Genomic DNA, 13,403 nt, shown 5'->3' on the forward strand with positions numbered 1-13,403 from the left:
CCATTTGGGCCGTAACCAAAGAATTACTGCCATGTAAACACATGCAGACAGCAAACAACCCCAATCCAACTTACCAATTGTTGACTTGTAGGATCGTTAACCCCGTGTCCTGGGCCAGTTGTTTCTTCTGCTCTTCCGAAGGGTAAGGATGCTGTTTCAACGAGAAAAAGAGAAATAAAGAACATATAAATATAAAGGAAATAGTAACTGAAAGAAAACAAAAACAAAAAACATATCTTGTGTTGTTGTGCCTAAAAGCAGCGCCGGCTAATTAGCGTGAACAAACGGAGGTGTGGCTCCAAAGACTCATTAGGGCAATATGAAATGGAGCATAATTAATGGTGTGTGTGTGTGTGTGTGTGTGTGTGTGTGTGTGAGAGCCAATTAAAGAGTTTAGCCGAGTGGAGAAACAGCTACATTAATTATGGGTGCTATTGGTGCTTTGCACATGCGCACATGCGCACACACACACACACACACACACACACACACACACACACACACACACACAAAAGCTCCTGATACGCCCTAGAGTAGGTTGAGCTGGTTCTCTTAGCAGTGGGGGGATATAGATACAGGCGTGTGGAGTGTGTGCGTGTACTCGGGTGTAGAGATGGGAGTGTAAGTCACACGGGAAGAATCCCAATGCATTTAACAGCGCTCCCTGTTCTATTTACTTTCCCCTCCTACTCCCTAATCTGAAAGAACTGGATAGGCGAGCACTACGTCAATAACTAAAACAAGCCTGTGGCTTTCAACCATCTCCAGACCTCTCAAGTCAGTGAGAATACGGGAGCTAGGATATAGGAAATGAGCTCAAACTGTGGATTGACCATAAGAGGAAAAGGTCCAAACATCTACTGTCCCAACGCTTCATAACATTGAATGTTATTGAACATTAGAAATCAGACAACCACTGTGAACAGTTCAAACCATCTGAGATGCACCCGCAGGCCAAACACCCGCAGGCCAATTCCACATAGGCACAAAGGTAGAAATGACACACTTTTACACCTGGAGAATATTTATCTACCACATCCTTTTTCTGTGGTGAAAGGGAGAGGGTCTTTGGTGTTACTGAGTTATTATCTTCGCCGCTGAATCAATTGGTAATTGTTGCCTCGCCCTCTTGTTTCCATGTGATTTGATTGTAGGTAATTGGCCTAAACGGAGTCTAATTCGCCACAGAAAGTGATCATCTCGGGGTCGCCTCATCAAATTGTCCCTCACTGTCTGCCGGACAAGTTCCATGTTCCTCCCAGTGGCCTTTGTTCCTGAATAACGTGGATCATTCTAGCAACTAACAGAAGGGAAAATAGCAGCAAAACATTTATGAGAAAATTTGAAAAACTCGCCTTGAACCAATCTCTACAAAGACATTCAGAAGGAAAAACAAGTTAAGATACCGTAACATCTTCCCAGAACACAAAAGTGAAAACACAGTCACACGTGCACACACACACACATGCACACGTGAGCGCACACACACACACACACACACACACACACACACACACACACACACACACACACACACACACACACACACACACACACACACACACACACACACACACACACACACACACACACACACACACACATACATACACACATACACACACACACATAAGAAAGGCTGGTAACCTCAGGCCTAATTTCAGAGTTTCCACTCCGGGACCTAATCCCGACCCACCCGCTCATTATGAATTATAATCCTGTTAGCAAGGACTAGAAGCTCTAACCGTCCCAGAGTTAAGGCGGGCTATCTCCAACCCTGTAATCAGCACTGAGGCCTGGGTCCTGTTCAGTAGGGCACACTGTAGCAAAAGGATTTGCAACAAAAAACATAAAATATGTGTTCCTATTGGAGTTCAGTACCACCCCTTTTTGCTCTGTTTTAAAAGTTTTCTCCCTACTGGACATGACCCTTGCCTCTGACACGAGGAAGATAAAGTTGCCTCTCAACGCTGATCCAAAGTCAGTTTGTGATTTTTCACTGCAACGGTTACCGTTAGGATTTATAGCATTTAAAGCTGATCCTAGATTTGTGCCTATAGGGACATTATACTCGGAGCACTCTGACATGGGTGGCGACACAGATCTGCTACCAGCTAGCAGCCACGCCATGCTCAGGCAAGAACTGCGCTCTAGCATGCTGGGACAGATCGAAACCATGCCTTCCGGGTGAATGGCTAACTGACACCAAATCTCCAATGAGACGGAGGACACCAACAGCAACAAAGTAGTGCAGATCAACACAAATATCTGGGGGAAACAGAGCTGGGCTAAGGCTTAGCTCAAACAACTAACCTGAAAATGAATGGAATTTGGCTTAGCTTCGAAAGAATTTACCTGACAATTAGCCTAATTTAGCTTAGAATTCCAAACAACTGACTCTACCTGAAACTGAAAGTACCTTGTCTTATCTTTCAAGCAACTGGCTTTTAAAAACAACTAACTCTACCTGAAAATGAAAACTTGGCCTAGTTTCCAAAACAACTAACTCTACCTGAAAATGAATGTAACTTGGCCTAGTTTCCAAAACAACTGACTACCTGAAAATGAATGTCACTTTATTTCAACTATTAGCATGGAATACTACAACTATCAACAGTCAACAGGCCTCTATGTCCCTCCCTCTCCCACTCCACTTCCAGCCAGCCTGACCACTCTGAGGGGAACACCCCGTCGCCATGCCTTTCAGCACCACATTAACAGCAACAGAGGGAAGCATAATCAACCAGGTCGATCCTAGCAGGCAGGTCTAAACACATCAAATGGAAAGGGGGCTTTACTGTCAAACTAGCAAGAGAGTCCGTGTTGGAGGGGTGTTGGTTAGAGGAGGTAGTAAACACACACAAGCATATTTGCGAGAATACACACAATGCCGTACGCACTCACACATACACACATGGACATACTGTACACATACGCACACACACGCACATCATATACTCTTCCATTCTCCTACAACGCAATACACTACAACTCATATAGTGGGCCCTGACTTGCCTGGTGTCGACCACTAAGTGGCTGCCGCTGGGCTGTGGGTTGTGAGGCAGCCTAGGTGGTGACAGGCCAGCTGAACCAGTCTCCCACCAGCCTCCCACCTAACAGCCAGCCAGCCAGGCAGGCAGGCAACCAGGCAGGCCAATGAAGGCCTTAAACAGGGCCCAAAGCCCCAGGCTACATTCCTCTGCTGCTAGCCCCAGCGATGGAGCGCGCCAACCAAACCCCCCCCCCAAACAAGGGCCTCTAATGAGTGGGAGTACCTACTACTGACCAATCTCATTAGTAAACGGCAGTAACAGAATACGTGGCATTTCACGGCAATGGGGTAAGAGGGGAGGCAGGGGGGCTTGCCACTCTGTTCCACACCTGCTGGGTGGAGGGAAGGGTTGCTGTGAGCAAATGGGGTTTTGAGCTGCGAGCTCTTTGAGTTCACGACTGAACGATCAGACCGGGCCAATTCAGGAGAAGTTTTGGGAGGGTGATTATGTTGTTTACTGGACCAGTAAACCTGTTAGGAGGTTGTAATTACTCCTCATTTGGAGTGAGGAGCTGCTCAGAGGGCGGTCGGTCCGGCACACCCACAACCTGACACAGCTGAGTAGGACGGGGCGAGAGGTGAGAGGTGAGTGTTGAGAAGAGCGGATAAATAGCGGAGGGTAAACGTACTGTATCTGAACCAAACTTAAGCACCTATTCCGGGAAATTACCCATTTTTTAAAACTTGATTTTTGTCATCTCGATCTGCAGAGTTCACCCACCTTTATTTAACACTGCATCCCTAGAGGGATCCCTAGCTTTAGATGGGATGAACTACAGTAAGGCTAAATACTTCCAAAAGCATCCAATGTGTGTCCGGCTGCTATTGGGAAAAGCAATCAAGACAGAACATGAATTGCAGAGCAACACCACACTGCACCAACGGGTCAGGTTTAACTGCTGAACTCTTCTCCAACGCACGCCCTATCAAACTAAAGCTTCCCCCATTCACTGTGTAGTGCCATCTGCCAATCTCCTCCAATCTCCTCTGTCCATCAGCCCACTTCTCCTCACTTCATTATTTGTTCGGATCTAAACACATTTACCTTGTCAGAGAAAAAGGCCCCGGCCAGTGATGTATGTGACCACATGCTGGACTTCTGGGGAGGTCAATAAAAGCGACCCCCGCTGGGCGCTGAGTCCCAAGCCCCTGGAGGTCCCTGGGGGCCTGTCAAAAAGGTAATGGATGATGTTTTCACTGCAGGGTGAGGGACCCAGAGAAAGAGCGAAGACCATGCCCTGACACAATGGGGCGCCAGCATTGGATAAATGAACTCAGATGCCCCACAGGTCTCCTAAAAATACCATGTTTGGCTGCCCCTTCTTTCTGCTCCTCCCTTCTTTGTGTGTGTCTCAAATTGTACCCTATTCCCTACATAGTGCACTACTTTTGGCCAAAGCCCTATGGGCTTGTAGTGCACTATGTAGGGAATGGGACTGCCACTGACTCCAATAATCGTCTTCTCATTACTTCCAAATATTTCCCTGGAACTCAAATAACTCAAATGGGCATCGAGAACAGAGGAACTAAAAGAAAGGTTTAAAAACAGTGGCGAGAAGAACTTCAGATATTGCTACCCCAACAAAGGGGCGCATTCAGCTAAAAAGAGAAGGACATATTTTTAGTCTGAGAGGCCGAGACGCGATTATACACCATGTGTAATGTTCTTTATTCTTTAATTGGGTGGCGCCAACGATTCTGAGTGCTTGCTTGGATAGAATTAAGGAATAATCAGGAACCGTAAGCCCGGGGACTAAATTGAATTTACAAATATGAATATGGATGGATTGATTCGTCACACGTACATGAGTGGCGCTAGTCGGGGTGGTTTGGGGGTGGGGGGGAGGACAGTAAATACACAGTGTGTATAGGGAAGCCCAGGGACTTTTTGGGTGGGCAGGAGAGACCATAGTAAATTTGTAATTTGTATCATTGCATGTCCCCGATCTAATGACATCAGGGCAAGACCCCATTATAAATGTGCCTTTGGGTAGACGGGGGGAGGGGGAACGGGGAGGGGGATGGGGTTGGCTGGCTACCGTTGGCATGGGACAGGGATTCCCTGCCAAGGTGTATAGGCTGCTGTGTGGCACACCACAGTTTGCTATGGGTGATTGGCACGTCAACATCCAAGGTGGCTCTGGCAACAAACAACCAATGACGAATGGGTTCAAATGACCTGTCGAACTTTGACCTTTGGTGATCCCGGGACGAGAGGGGATGAGGTCATTTCAGGGGCTTCCTGTGAAACGCTAGCCAGACTCTTTTTTTTCTGCTTAGGAGGACTTTTTTTTTCAGAGGACAGGAAAGCAGGAGAAAATGTTTCTGCATGGGTTATGTGCACTCTAAGGTTCAGGAACTAGGCCATCTCCAACCTACTTGTCTAACTGAGCAGTTTGCCAGTTCAGAAGTTCTCTTCACCTCTGTGTGACCAAAGCATTCTGTAACTCACAGATTTGGGTGTTTTTTAAATTACAGGTAACTTGTCATTTATTCAAACCCAATTTCAATAAACAAAGTTACAGTATGCTTAGCGACCCAGTACAACTTCTTTCCCACCTGTTTCTGCTCAGGTTTGTGTAGAATGTGCTTGCAGGGTTGGAGCACACGTTGTTATTGCAGCACATCTGTGAGCAAGAGGGTGGCAAATTAGCCTCTAATTGCATTAACAGGGATTATGCCTTCCAGTTGGTTTTTGCTTTTTACATGAAACACTTTGTAAAAAGAGAAGCGAAAACATGTGAAGAAAACAGCACGTGCTGCTGTGGTTTCTCTTTTACAAGCTGTGGCTCCCCTCTCACTCACAGGCTTAAATATTCTGTGCACAACTAAGAGAAGAAAAAAAGAACAAATGGAAAAAAACGAATTATTAATAAAAAATTAGGGAGGGAGGGTGCTTGCTAAGCCCTCCCTCACTCCTCACCCCGCCTCCTACCCCCCTCACCATGGTTACGACCCGACAATTTAAGTAGAACCTCCCACAATGTAGTGGGCATGGCAACAATCTGAACGCCTGGGTTTCGTCCCATTACCCTATCACATAATTACCTTTTCTTTGGGGAGCTGGGGGGATGAAAAGAGGAAGAAAAGGCCTGTGGTTCCCTGCTGGAGGGGCAAGTGTGCGCCCCCCCCCTTTCTCACCAGTATTCTTGGTACACACATACGCACACACACATCCGCAGCCAGCTTGCTAGACCACATGCATGAACCTTTACCAAGTCCTTGAGAATCGATACGGTGGAAGTGGAAGATACTGTGCTCATAGTTCTAAATACGACTTAACTGGCAATGCACACAAACACACACACACACACAAACACACACACACCAACATTTTACTCTCCAGAGAACCTGGGAATGTCTATGGTCAACTCTCTCTCCCTCCCTCTCTTCCTCCCTCTCTCTACCTGGGTTATCTCTCCTCCCTCTCTCTCGCATCCCATCTGCTGCAGGCTGCAGCCACCTCTCGGGTTCAGTGGTAGGTCCTGGCGGCCACCTTGACCCCCATCGAGACATCCCGATTTAGCCTCTCCTTGTATGGAGCCCAGACAGAAAAAGGGGGGGGGAAATGCCTGCATAGCAAAAATCCTCTTAATGTTTCTCTCTCAGTGCCTGCTGGCCAATTGACTAGCTTGCTAGCTTTGGCCAAAGCTGTAAATCAGATATGTATGTGTCTGTCAGATATGTCTCCCTTTAACAGTCTGTATCCGTGAGACGATGGACACAGAAAATATGGCCTCTCTTTTTACTGCTACTTCCTTCTAGCTCTATTGGATGGTGTGAATGTGAACCAAAGTATTTTCTCACAACTCACTGCACTCACTGACAGGAGAGTTAGGGAGAAGTTATCTACATAATAATTATCCATATAGCTTTGACATGACTAGTCAAAAAAACACACACACGTACACACCCGCATGCATGGTTCAGTTTGACAACTTCGGGGGAGTCATTTCAAAAGTAATTTCAACAGCCAAATCCTCCTAAACCTGCTAGGCAGCAGGGGGAATGTCCCCTCCCTCATCGCTACATTTCAGACTTGCCACAACAACCCTAAACACCCATAAAGTGTAACTGAGGCTAAAGGGCATGACATGGAGCTCAAAATGGCCGCCGGTTTTGAGGTCTCACTGCTTGGCTTCTAAGAAGTGTAATGGTGATCCACCACTCTACTCACTGTCAAGTGCTGGAAGAGCCACGCCCTCATGATGTTGGTGGCCACTTTAGGGAAGATTCCTCGCTTCTTGTTGTGACGATCCCTCTTTTCCTTGTCAGGGTCGTCATCGTCCCCAGTGCTGGGAGAGGCCACCCCGTTGTCCATGCAGTCACCTGTCCAAACAAAGGCAACAGTTAGTGTGGGTGGGTGGTTCCATGGGGAACTAAGGAGAAGGGTTTAGGACATTTCGGCTCCAACCTGGCAACCGACTATCTCCTCTTGGACAAACAGACAACGACTGCTCGTTTAACTACAGAAATGTTTTTTTTTTTACTCTATTTCCCTGGGTTGTGGGGGGAATAAGGACAGACCATTATGCTACAACCTGGCAACCGACTATCTTCTCTTGGACAACAGTCAACAACTGCACATTTTGCTTCAGGAATTCTAACCTTTGCTTCTCTGGGTTGTGGAAGGAATAATTTTACATTTTACATGACTGGCCAGCGATCGTGCTTTCCTGGCCTTGTTTAGCTGAATGTGTTTAGTTGGTGCATTAAAACAGAAATGTTTTCAACCAAAAGGAGAGAAGTCTGCTACAGCATCTTGGCCAAAAGACAGCAACTGGTCATTTTTTCTTCAGAAATTCTACCCTTTTATACAGTGTTATCACTGCTCTAATTATATTGATCAAACTGCAGGATGCTGTAATAGAGTTACTGCTACACAGTCTTTCAGAATGCGAGGAGATAGCTCTACAGCTGAAATACGGATGGATCTGGTGAAAAATCTATTTCTCTCCACATTTCAAACGATTGACTCATCATCCAAGAAACCTTCACATATTCATCAGAAGAGAGCGTCTGAACGAATAGGTTGAGTCTTCAATGTTCCATACAAAACACTCCATGTACCGTACACGTGATGCACCAAACCTCCCCGGAACATATATACTGTATATATATTTTTGAAAAGAGTTATGAATATGCATACATCTCAGAAAGCTTTTAAGCCAGGGGTTGAACTCTCTGACTGTACTGTGGATTTGATATGACCCACCCAGAGCACCATCTGCCCACCCCCAAAATCCATACAGTACATCTCCAAGATATCACAGACCTAGTGTGCGTTCCAAATGGCACTCCATTCCCTACATGGTGCACTACTTTTGACCAGGGTTCATAAGTACTGCACTATGAAAGGAACAGGATGCCATTTGGGACGCAGGGGTAGTCCAAAACCAGCCAATGATTTAATACCCAGTTTATTCCTCTCGCTGTTTTTTTCCCGCTAAAGTTCGTCTCTTATGTTTACTTAGCTCCCATCTGGCCTGGGAGAGCTACACTGCTGGCCATGGGTTCGTAATCCAAAATGTCTCATTGGAAGTGAATGCTCCTTCGATCTAGACTGGTCTCAGATCAGTTTGTGCTGCCTTGCCAACTCATATGGTCATTGTCTGGGGCACAGCGGGGGCTTTGCTAAAGAAGAACTGGATGAAATGGTGGATTGAAGGTAGCCTGACCATAGATCTCTCTGTCCTGTCTTGACAGCTCTATCATAGGAGTTGGCAAGACAGCACAACATATCTGGGACCAGGCTTCCTTTGATCCAACACTAAGTCCATTTCATCTTTACCAAAGCCCCCACCAACTGCTAACCTTTCCAATTACAATTACAAATCATGCCGTACACAGTATTTTCGTCACTTTTAACAGCAACAGGCAAGGTTAGAGACAGTCAGTTAAAGCAGAGCAGGCATATGGCAGCAACTACCGACCACATTAGTATAATACCAGTGGTGACTTCACTAGCTGGGAGGTTGACTTCGCTTAGGCTTCTCCTGCCATTACCTCCACCGCCAAAACAGAGGTGAGACTCTACTGGGACCGACAAGAGTCTGAGAAGGTGGAAATAATCATAAAAATTATGCTGAAGTCCATAAACAAGCTCTCGGCCTCATTAGGGGGACGACGGCGGGCTCCCTCAGGCTGATTTACACTCCGCAATGTGCCGTGTCACGGCAGCATTCTCTAGCCCAACACTACGAGGAGAAATACGTCGCCGCCGTGGTGACTTTGGACCCAACCTGCTAATGGTTTGTGACAGCTCCAAGTTTCATTGCGACAACCTGTGTACCGGGTGGTACACACCGGGTGGAGACGGGGACAGGGACAGCTTCTTCGGCGACTAGAGCTGCACACGTCAAATCCTCCTCTACATCCAGCTATGTGTGACTGTGAAGGGGGGTTGTGTTAGAAGGCGAAGGAAGGAGTAAAGCGCTGCAGTGACTCTGGGAGGTCTGGAGAAAGTGGTGGTTGCACGGGAAGTCGCTGCTACTCTCGGCTTTCCTGTCTGGCTTCCAGTGAAAGAGTGAGGCCATACAAAGGAATTTGTTTCCCCGAAGAAAAAAAACTCTGAACACGAAGTTAGCTCAGCTGTGGTTATGCAGCATTGACCATGCCCACGCCAAACCAAAGGATTCATTGCTCATCCTCACTCTCTTTCACTCTCTCTCCCTCTTCTTTCTTTTATTCCCTTTGCCCTCATTCCATTCTCACCCTTTTTTTCCTTCTACCGTTCAATATCGCCGCTTGCTCCTTTCTCTTCCAGCATCAAGATTCAGAGGCACAAAAATCCACTTGCACTTTTCGCGCAAACATTATAAGTCAAGCTGTCAAAGCTTGGCACTCGAAGCAGCTGCTGGCCTGCTCAATTGCTGAGCTTTTCAGAAGTGTTTGCACAAAATGTTATTGGCCATGGTCTGGTGCAAGGGGCCTGGGAGGAGAGAGGACCTTTTATTTTGCACCAGGCTTCCACCATTGGTCCTTTCTTCTAAGACACACTTCCCTATAGGAGCAAGGCAGCCATGTGATCATTGTCGGCCAATCCAAGGGTCTGTGAAGAATGGCCTCGATGCTCAGGTCAGGCGTGTGATAACTTCAAGCAACCATGGGCAACAAAACACGGACAATGCACAAAGAAAATATTTAGACAAATTGACTACTTGTCTTGGATGGACTTTCTCTATCGGCTACCAGCAAGTTCAAATGAACAGAAGCTAAATGTTTGACCAAACTGCAGACATCACCATAGCGATGAACTAAGTTGTTGAAACTGTTTGCCTTCTTTGGGACATTATTTACCAGCTTTCCCTTTGTTTTCTTTCTTCCTCTTCTTTTTCCCAGCACTGACACCTCCCCTCCCTACAGGTGAGAGATAGTTTTTCTTTCGGTTAAAGTGGGAGCTAACAAATCTCTCCTCAGGTATGTATGAGATTTTTCCTGAAAAGTCGGAAAACCATGACTATCCAATGGTAGCTTCTCTGGTCCTCTAGGCCTATCTTCGTGATGCAAGGAACCAGTGTTAAGGTATCACTGGACTACATACCCCAATATGGATCAACCAAGAAGCCACTCTCCAACAGAAGCTCAACCAATACGTTTCTGTGGAATACTTCCATTGAAGGAGCCACAATTCCCCAACCATCCAAATTGGGAATAAAAAGGGCATTAGGAGTGTTTGTGTTCTGGGCCTTGTGTTCTGGCTGTGTGACTGTATTTGTGTTTGGGAGTTAAAACACACAGATATCCCCGAAGCAGTCCACCCGTGGCGGTGCTAAACTGAAAATGTATTCTGGAGATAACAAATCCCCTGAACGCTTGTTGCACTTGGCACACAAGCAGCACTTTGCAAATGGCCCTGGTAATAGGTGATACACATCTGACTGAAACTATTTGGATAGTGTGGGGGAAGTCCACAAACCCAGAGCCCTGCTCATAAAGACGGCCGATAGCAGAGGAGAGAGAGTCCCTTTTAGTCTTCTTCTCTACCTCAACCATTAGGAGCTGCCTAGCATTTAATGTGTGTGTGTGTGTGTGTGTGTGTGTGTGTGTGTGTGTGTGTGTGTGTGTGTGTGTGTGTGTGTGTGTGTGTGTGTGTGTGTGTGTGTGTGTGTGTGTGTGTGTGTGTGTGTGTGTGTGTGTGTGTGTGTGTGCGTGTGTGTTGCTCTCTGTTAATACTCTTTCCCCATGTCCAAATAAAAGAGGCGCAGAGGCTGGTATATAAATCGTCGCTCAGTCGACTAGAACATAATGCGCCCTTTCTTCCAGATCCAGTCCCAGGCTGAGCGCCGCATTCACATTTTTCTGTCAACCCTCATCATTCACTCGTTCTTTCTCTCTGCTGTCTGTCTTTCTATTCCACATCACATCCAATCCAAACTCGACAGCGCGTGACACTCACTCATTGGCTTGACATCGGATCAGTCCCAACACTGTCTCACTAATCTGAAAGTACTTGATAGGTGAAAGCGATAATGGTGGACACCTTTCTAGTATTTCTACCTGTAAGTGAATCTGATCTGTCCCAGAACTCTAAAATAGCTTCCTCGTTCCTCCCACTGATATAATAGTATACTTTAAAAGACAAAAGCAATAATGATGGACACCTATCCAGTTATCTTACCTATTAGTGAGTCCTTACCTTCTTCACTGTTGTTGTCCCCACTGTGTGACGTGTGTCCCCCACTGGAGGGCCCAGGCGTCCCCGCCGAGCGAACTGACGCCGTGTCATCGTGGTCTCTGCTCCACGAGATCTGATTGGATGACATGACACTGACAATCAGACAAGAAACTACAGTATGAATACGATTAACCACAGAGAACGTGCCAATGGTCTATTCGTCATATAGAAACCAAGGGCTTTAAGTGAGGTCATCCATAGAGAATAATCCACAGGCGACTGATTAAAAGAGATGTGAATGGAGACCCAAGGTATGTTGGCACGAAAGCCTCATTCTTAGTTTCCTTACATATCATATCCATATCATACACAGTACATATCATGTGGGGGAGGGGGGAGGAGAAATAGCCTGTAGACATTTCAAACACACAGCTAAACAGCCCTGTACACACTGGCTAGCTACTCCCCTCAGTTGGCGGTGCATCGTGGCTAACTCATTGCTAACTCCAGGTCAGAATGCAAACCCTATAATTCATAATTGTTTTTGACCAGCAAACGAATAATAATAAGTCCTCTTTGGGAAGGAAAAAAATGAAAAATATATATCATGTATTACGCTGCATACCAAGAGAATGCTGTCAGGCTGTGGTAATCTAGAACATATGCTCAGAACACAAATGGTTAAAGCAGCAATGGCCAACTCCAACAAGAGGAGTTCCCAACGAAACGTGCAAGGGGGATAGAAGAGGGGGAGTGAGTATAGGGCTGAAGAGATTTGTTCAATCCGAATGGAACCGCTCCCGAGAGACCGAGGGTGACAAGTACCGAGAGACACACACACACACACACACACACACACACACACACTCGAACATGTACACAAACACACACACACACATGCATATACACTCACACACCGCCACCACCTCCCAATATCCACCCATAACCAGTAGGTACTCCCTAAGCAGCCCCACTTGAGAAGAGAAATTAAGTGTGGAATTAAGTGTGAAAATGGTACACTATTGGGCTAGAGGTGTGGGGACAAAGTGCCTGCAAGGTAGAGTGGGTGTCGGGGGGGCGGGTGCTGTACCATACATGGACTTATGGGTGGGAAAGTGAAGGCTGGTGGGACGGGTTATTGGGTTGACCTCCACATCCAGGGGCTACACTTTAGTGTGCTGCTTCATAATATATGCCATTTAGCAGACGCTTCAATCCAAAGCGACTTACATTTTAGTATATGTAACCCCAGCGGGAATCGAGCCTACGACAGGCGTTGCTAGCGCTACGCTCTTACCAACTGAGCCACACAATTTGTTAAATCAAAAGCATAAATTACGAGTGCTTATAAGACTCAGGGGACCTGCGCTCATCATTGATCATGTTGATTGATCGATAATAATAAAAACACTCTGGCAGGTGACAGCGCAATCAAAGATGACCATCAAAGTGCAAATCAGCAGATGTGATCAAAGTACTACTGGAGGGAAGTCTCACTACCTGATGGAGGTGAGAGGACTGAAGGGGATGCATATTAATTTGTGGATATAAAGTAGTGTGATTCATACTAGAATAGACCATAGACTTGGATAGAGGGTTATTTTATAATACAGAGCTTGGAACCCTGTAGTAAAGTGAATGGGACACTCAGAACATCTCAACAACAGACTAATATAGGCTTGGGAGGGTGTTTGAAACTAAACACCGAGACATTTGAGTTGTGCGCATTTGACA

General features: G+C 46.3%; 1 protein-coding gene across 1 annotated transcript in view; it reads right to left on the reverse strand.

Moving 5' to 3' along the window:
* LOC112265361 (homeobox protein Meis1) overlaps positions 1 to 13,403 on the reverse strand; it is a 37,711-nt gene that overhangs the window by 18,968 nt on the left and 5,340 nt on the right. The window contains exons 7-9 of the mRNA XM_024442582.2: positions 11,691 to 11,802; positions 7,230 to 7,381; positions 75 to 151 (exon numbers count right to left, since the gene is read on the reverse strand). Coding sequence (XP_024298350.1) covers positions 75 to 151; positions 7,230 to 7,381; positions 11,691 to 11,802 — 341 coding nt within the window. The remainder of the gene's footprint in view (positions 1 to 74; positions 152 to 7,229; positions 7,382 to 11,690; positions 11,803 to 13,403) is intronic.

Source organism: Oncorhynchus tshawytscha, linkage group LG02 (genome assembly GCF_018296145.1).
Source record: "Oncorhynchus tshawytscha isolate Ot180627B linkage group LG02, Otsh_v2.0, whole genome shotgun sequence".
In the NCBI taxonomy this organism is placed as follows: Eukaryota; Metazoa; Chordata; class Actinopteri; order Salmoniformes; family Salmonidae; genus Oncorhynchus; species Oncorhynchus tshawytscha.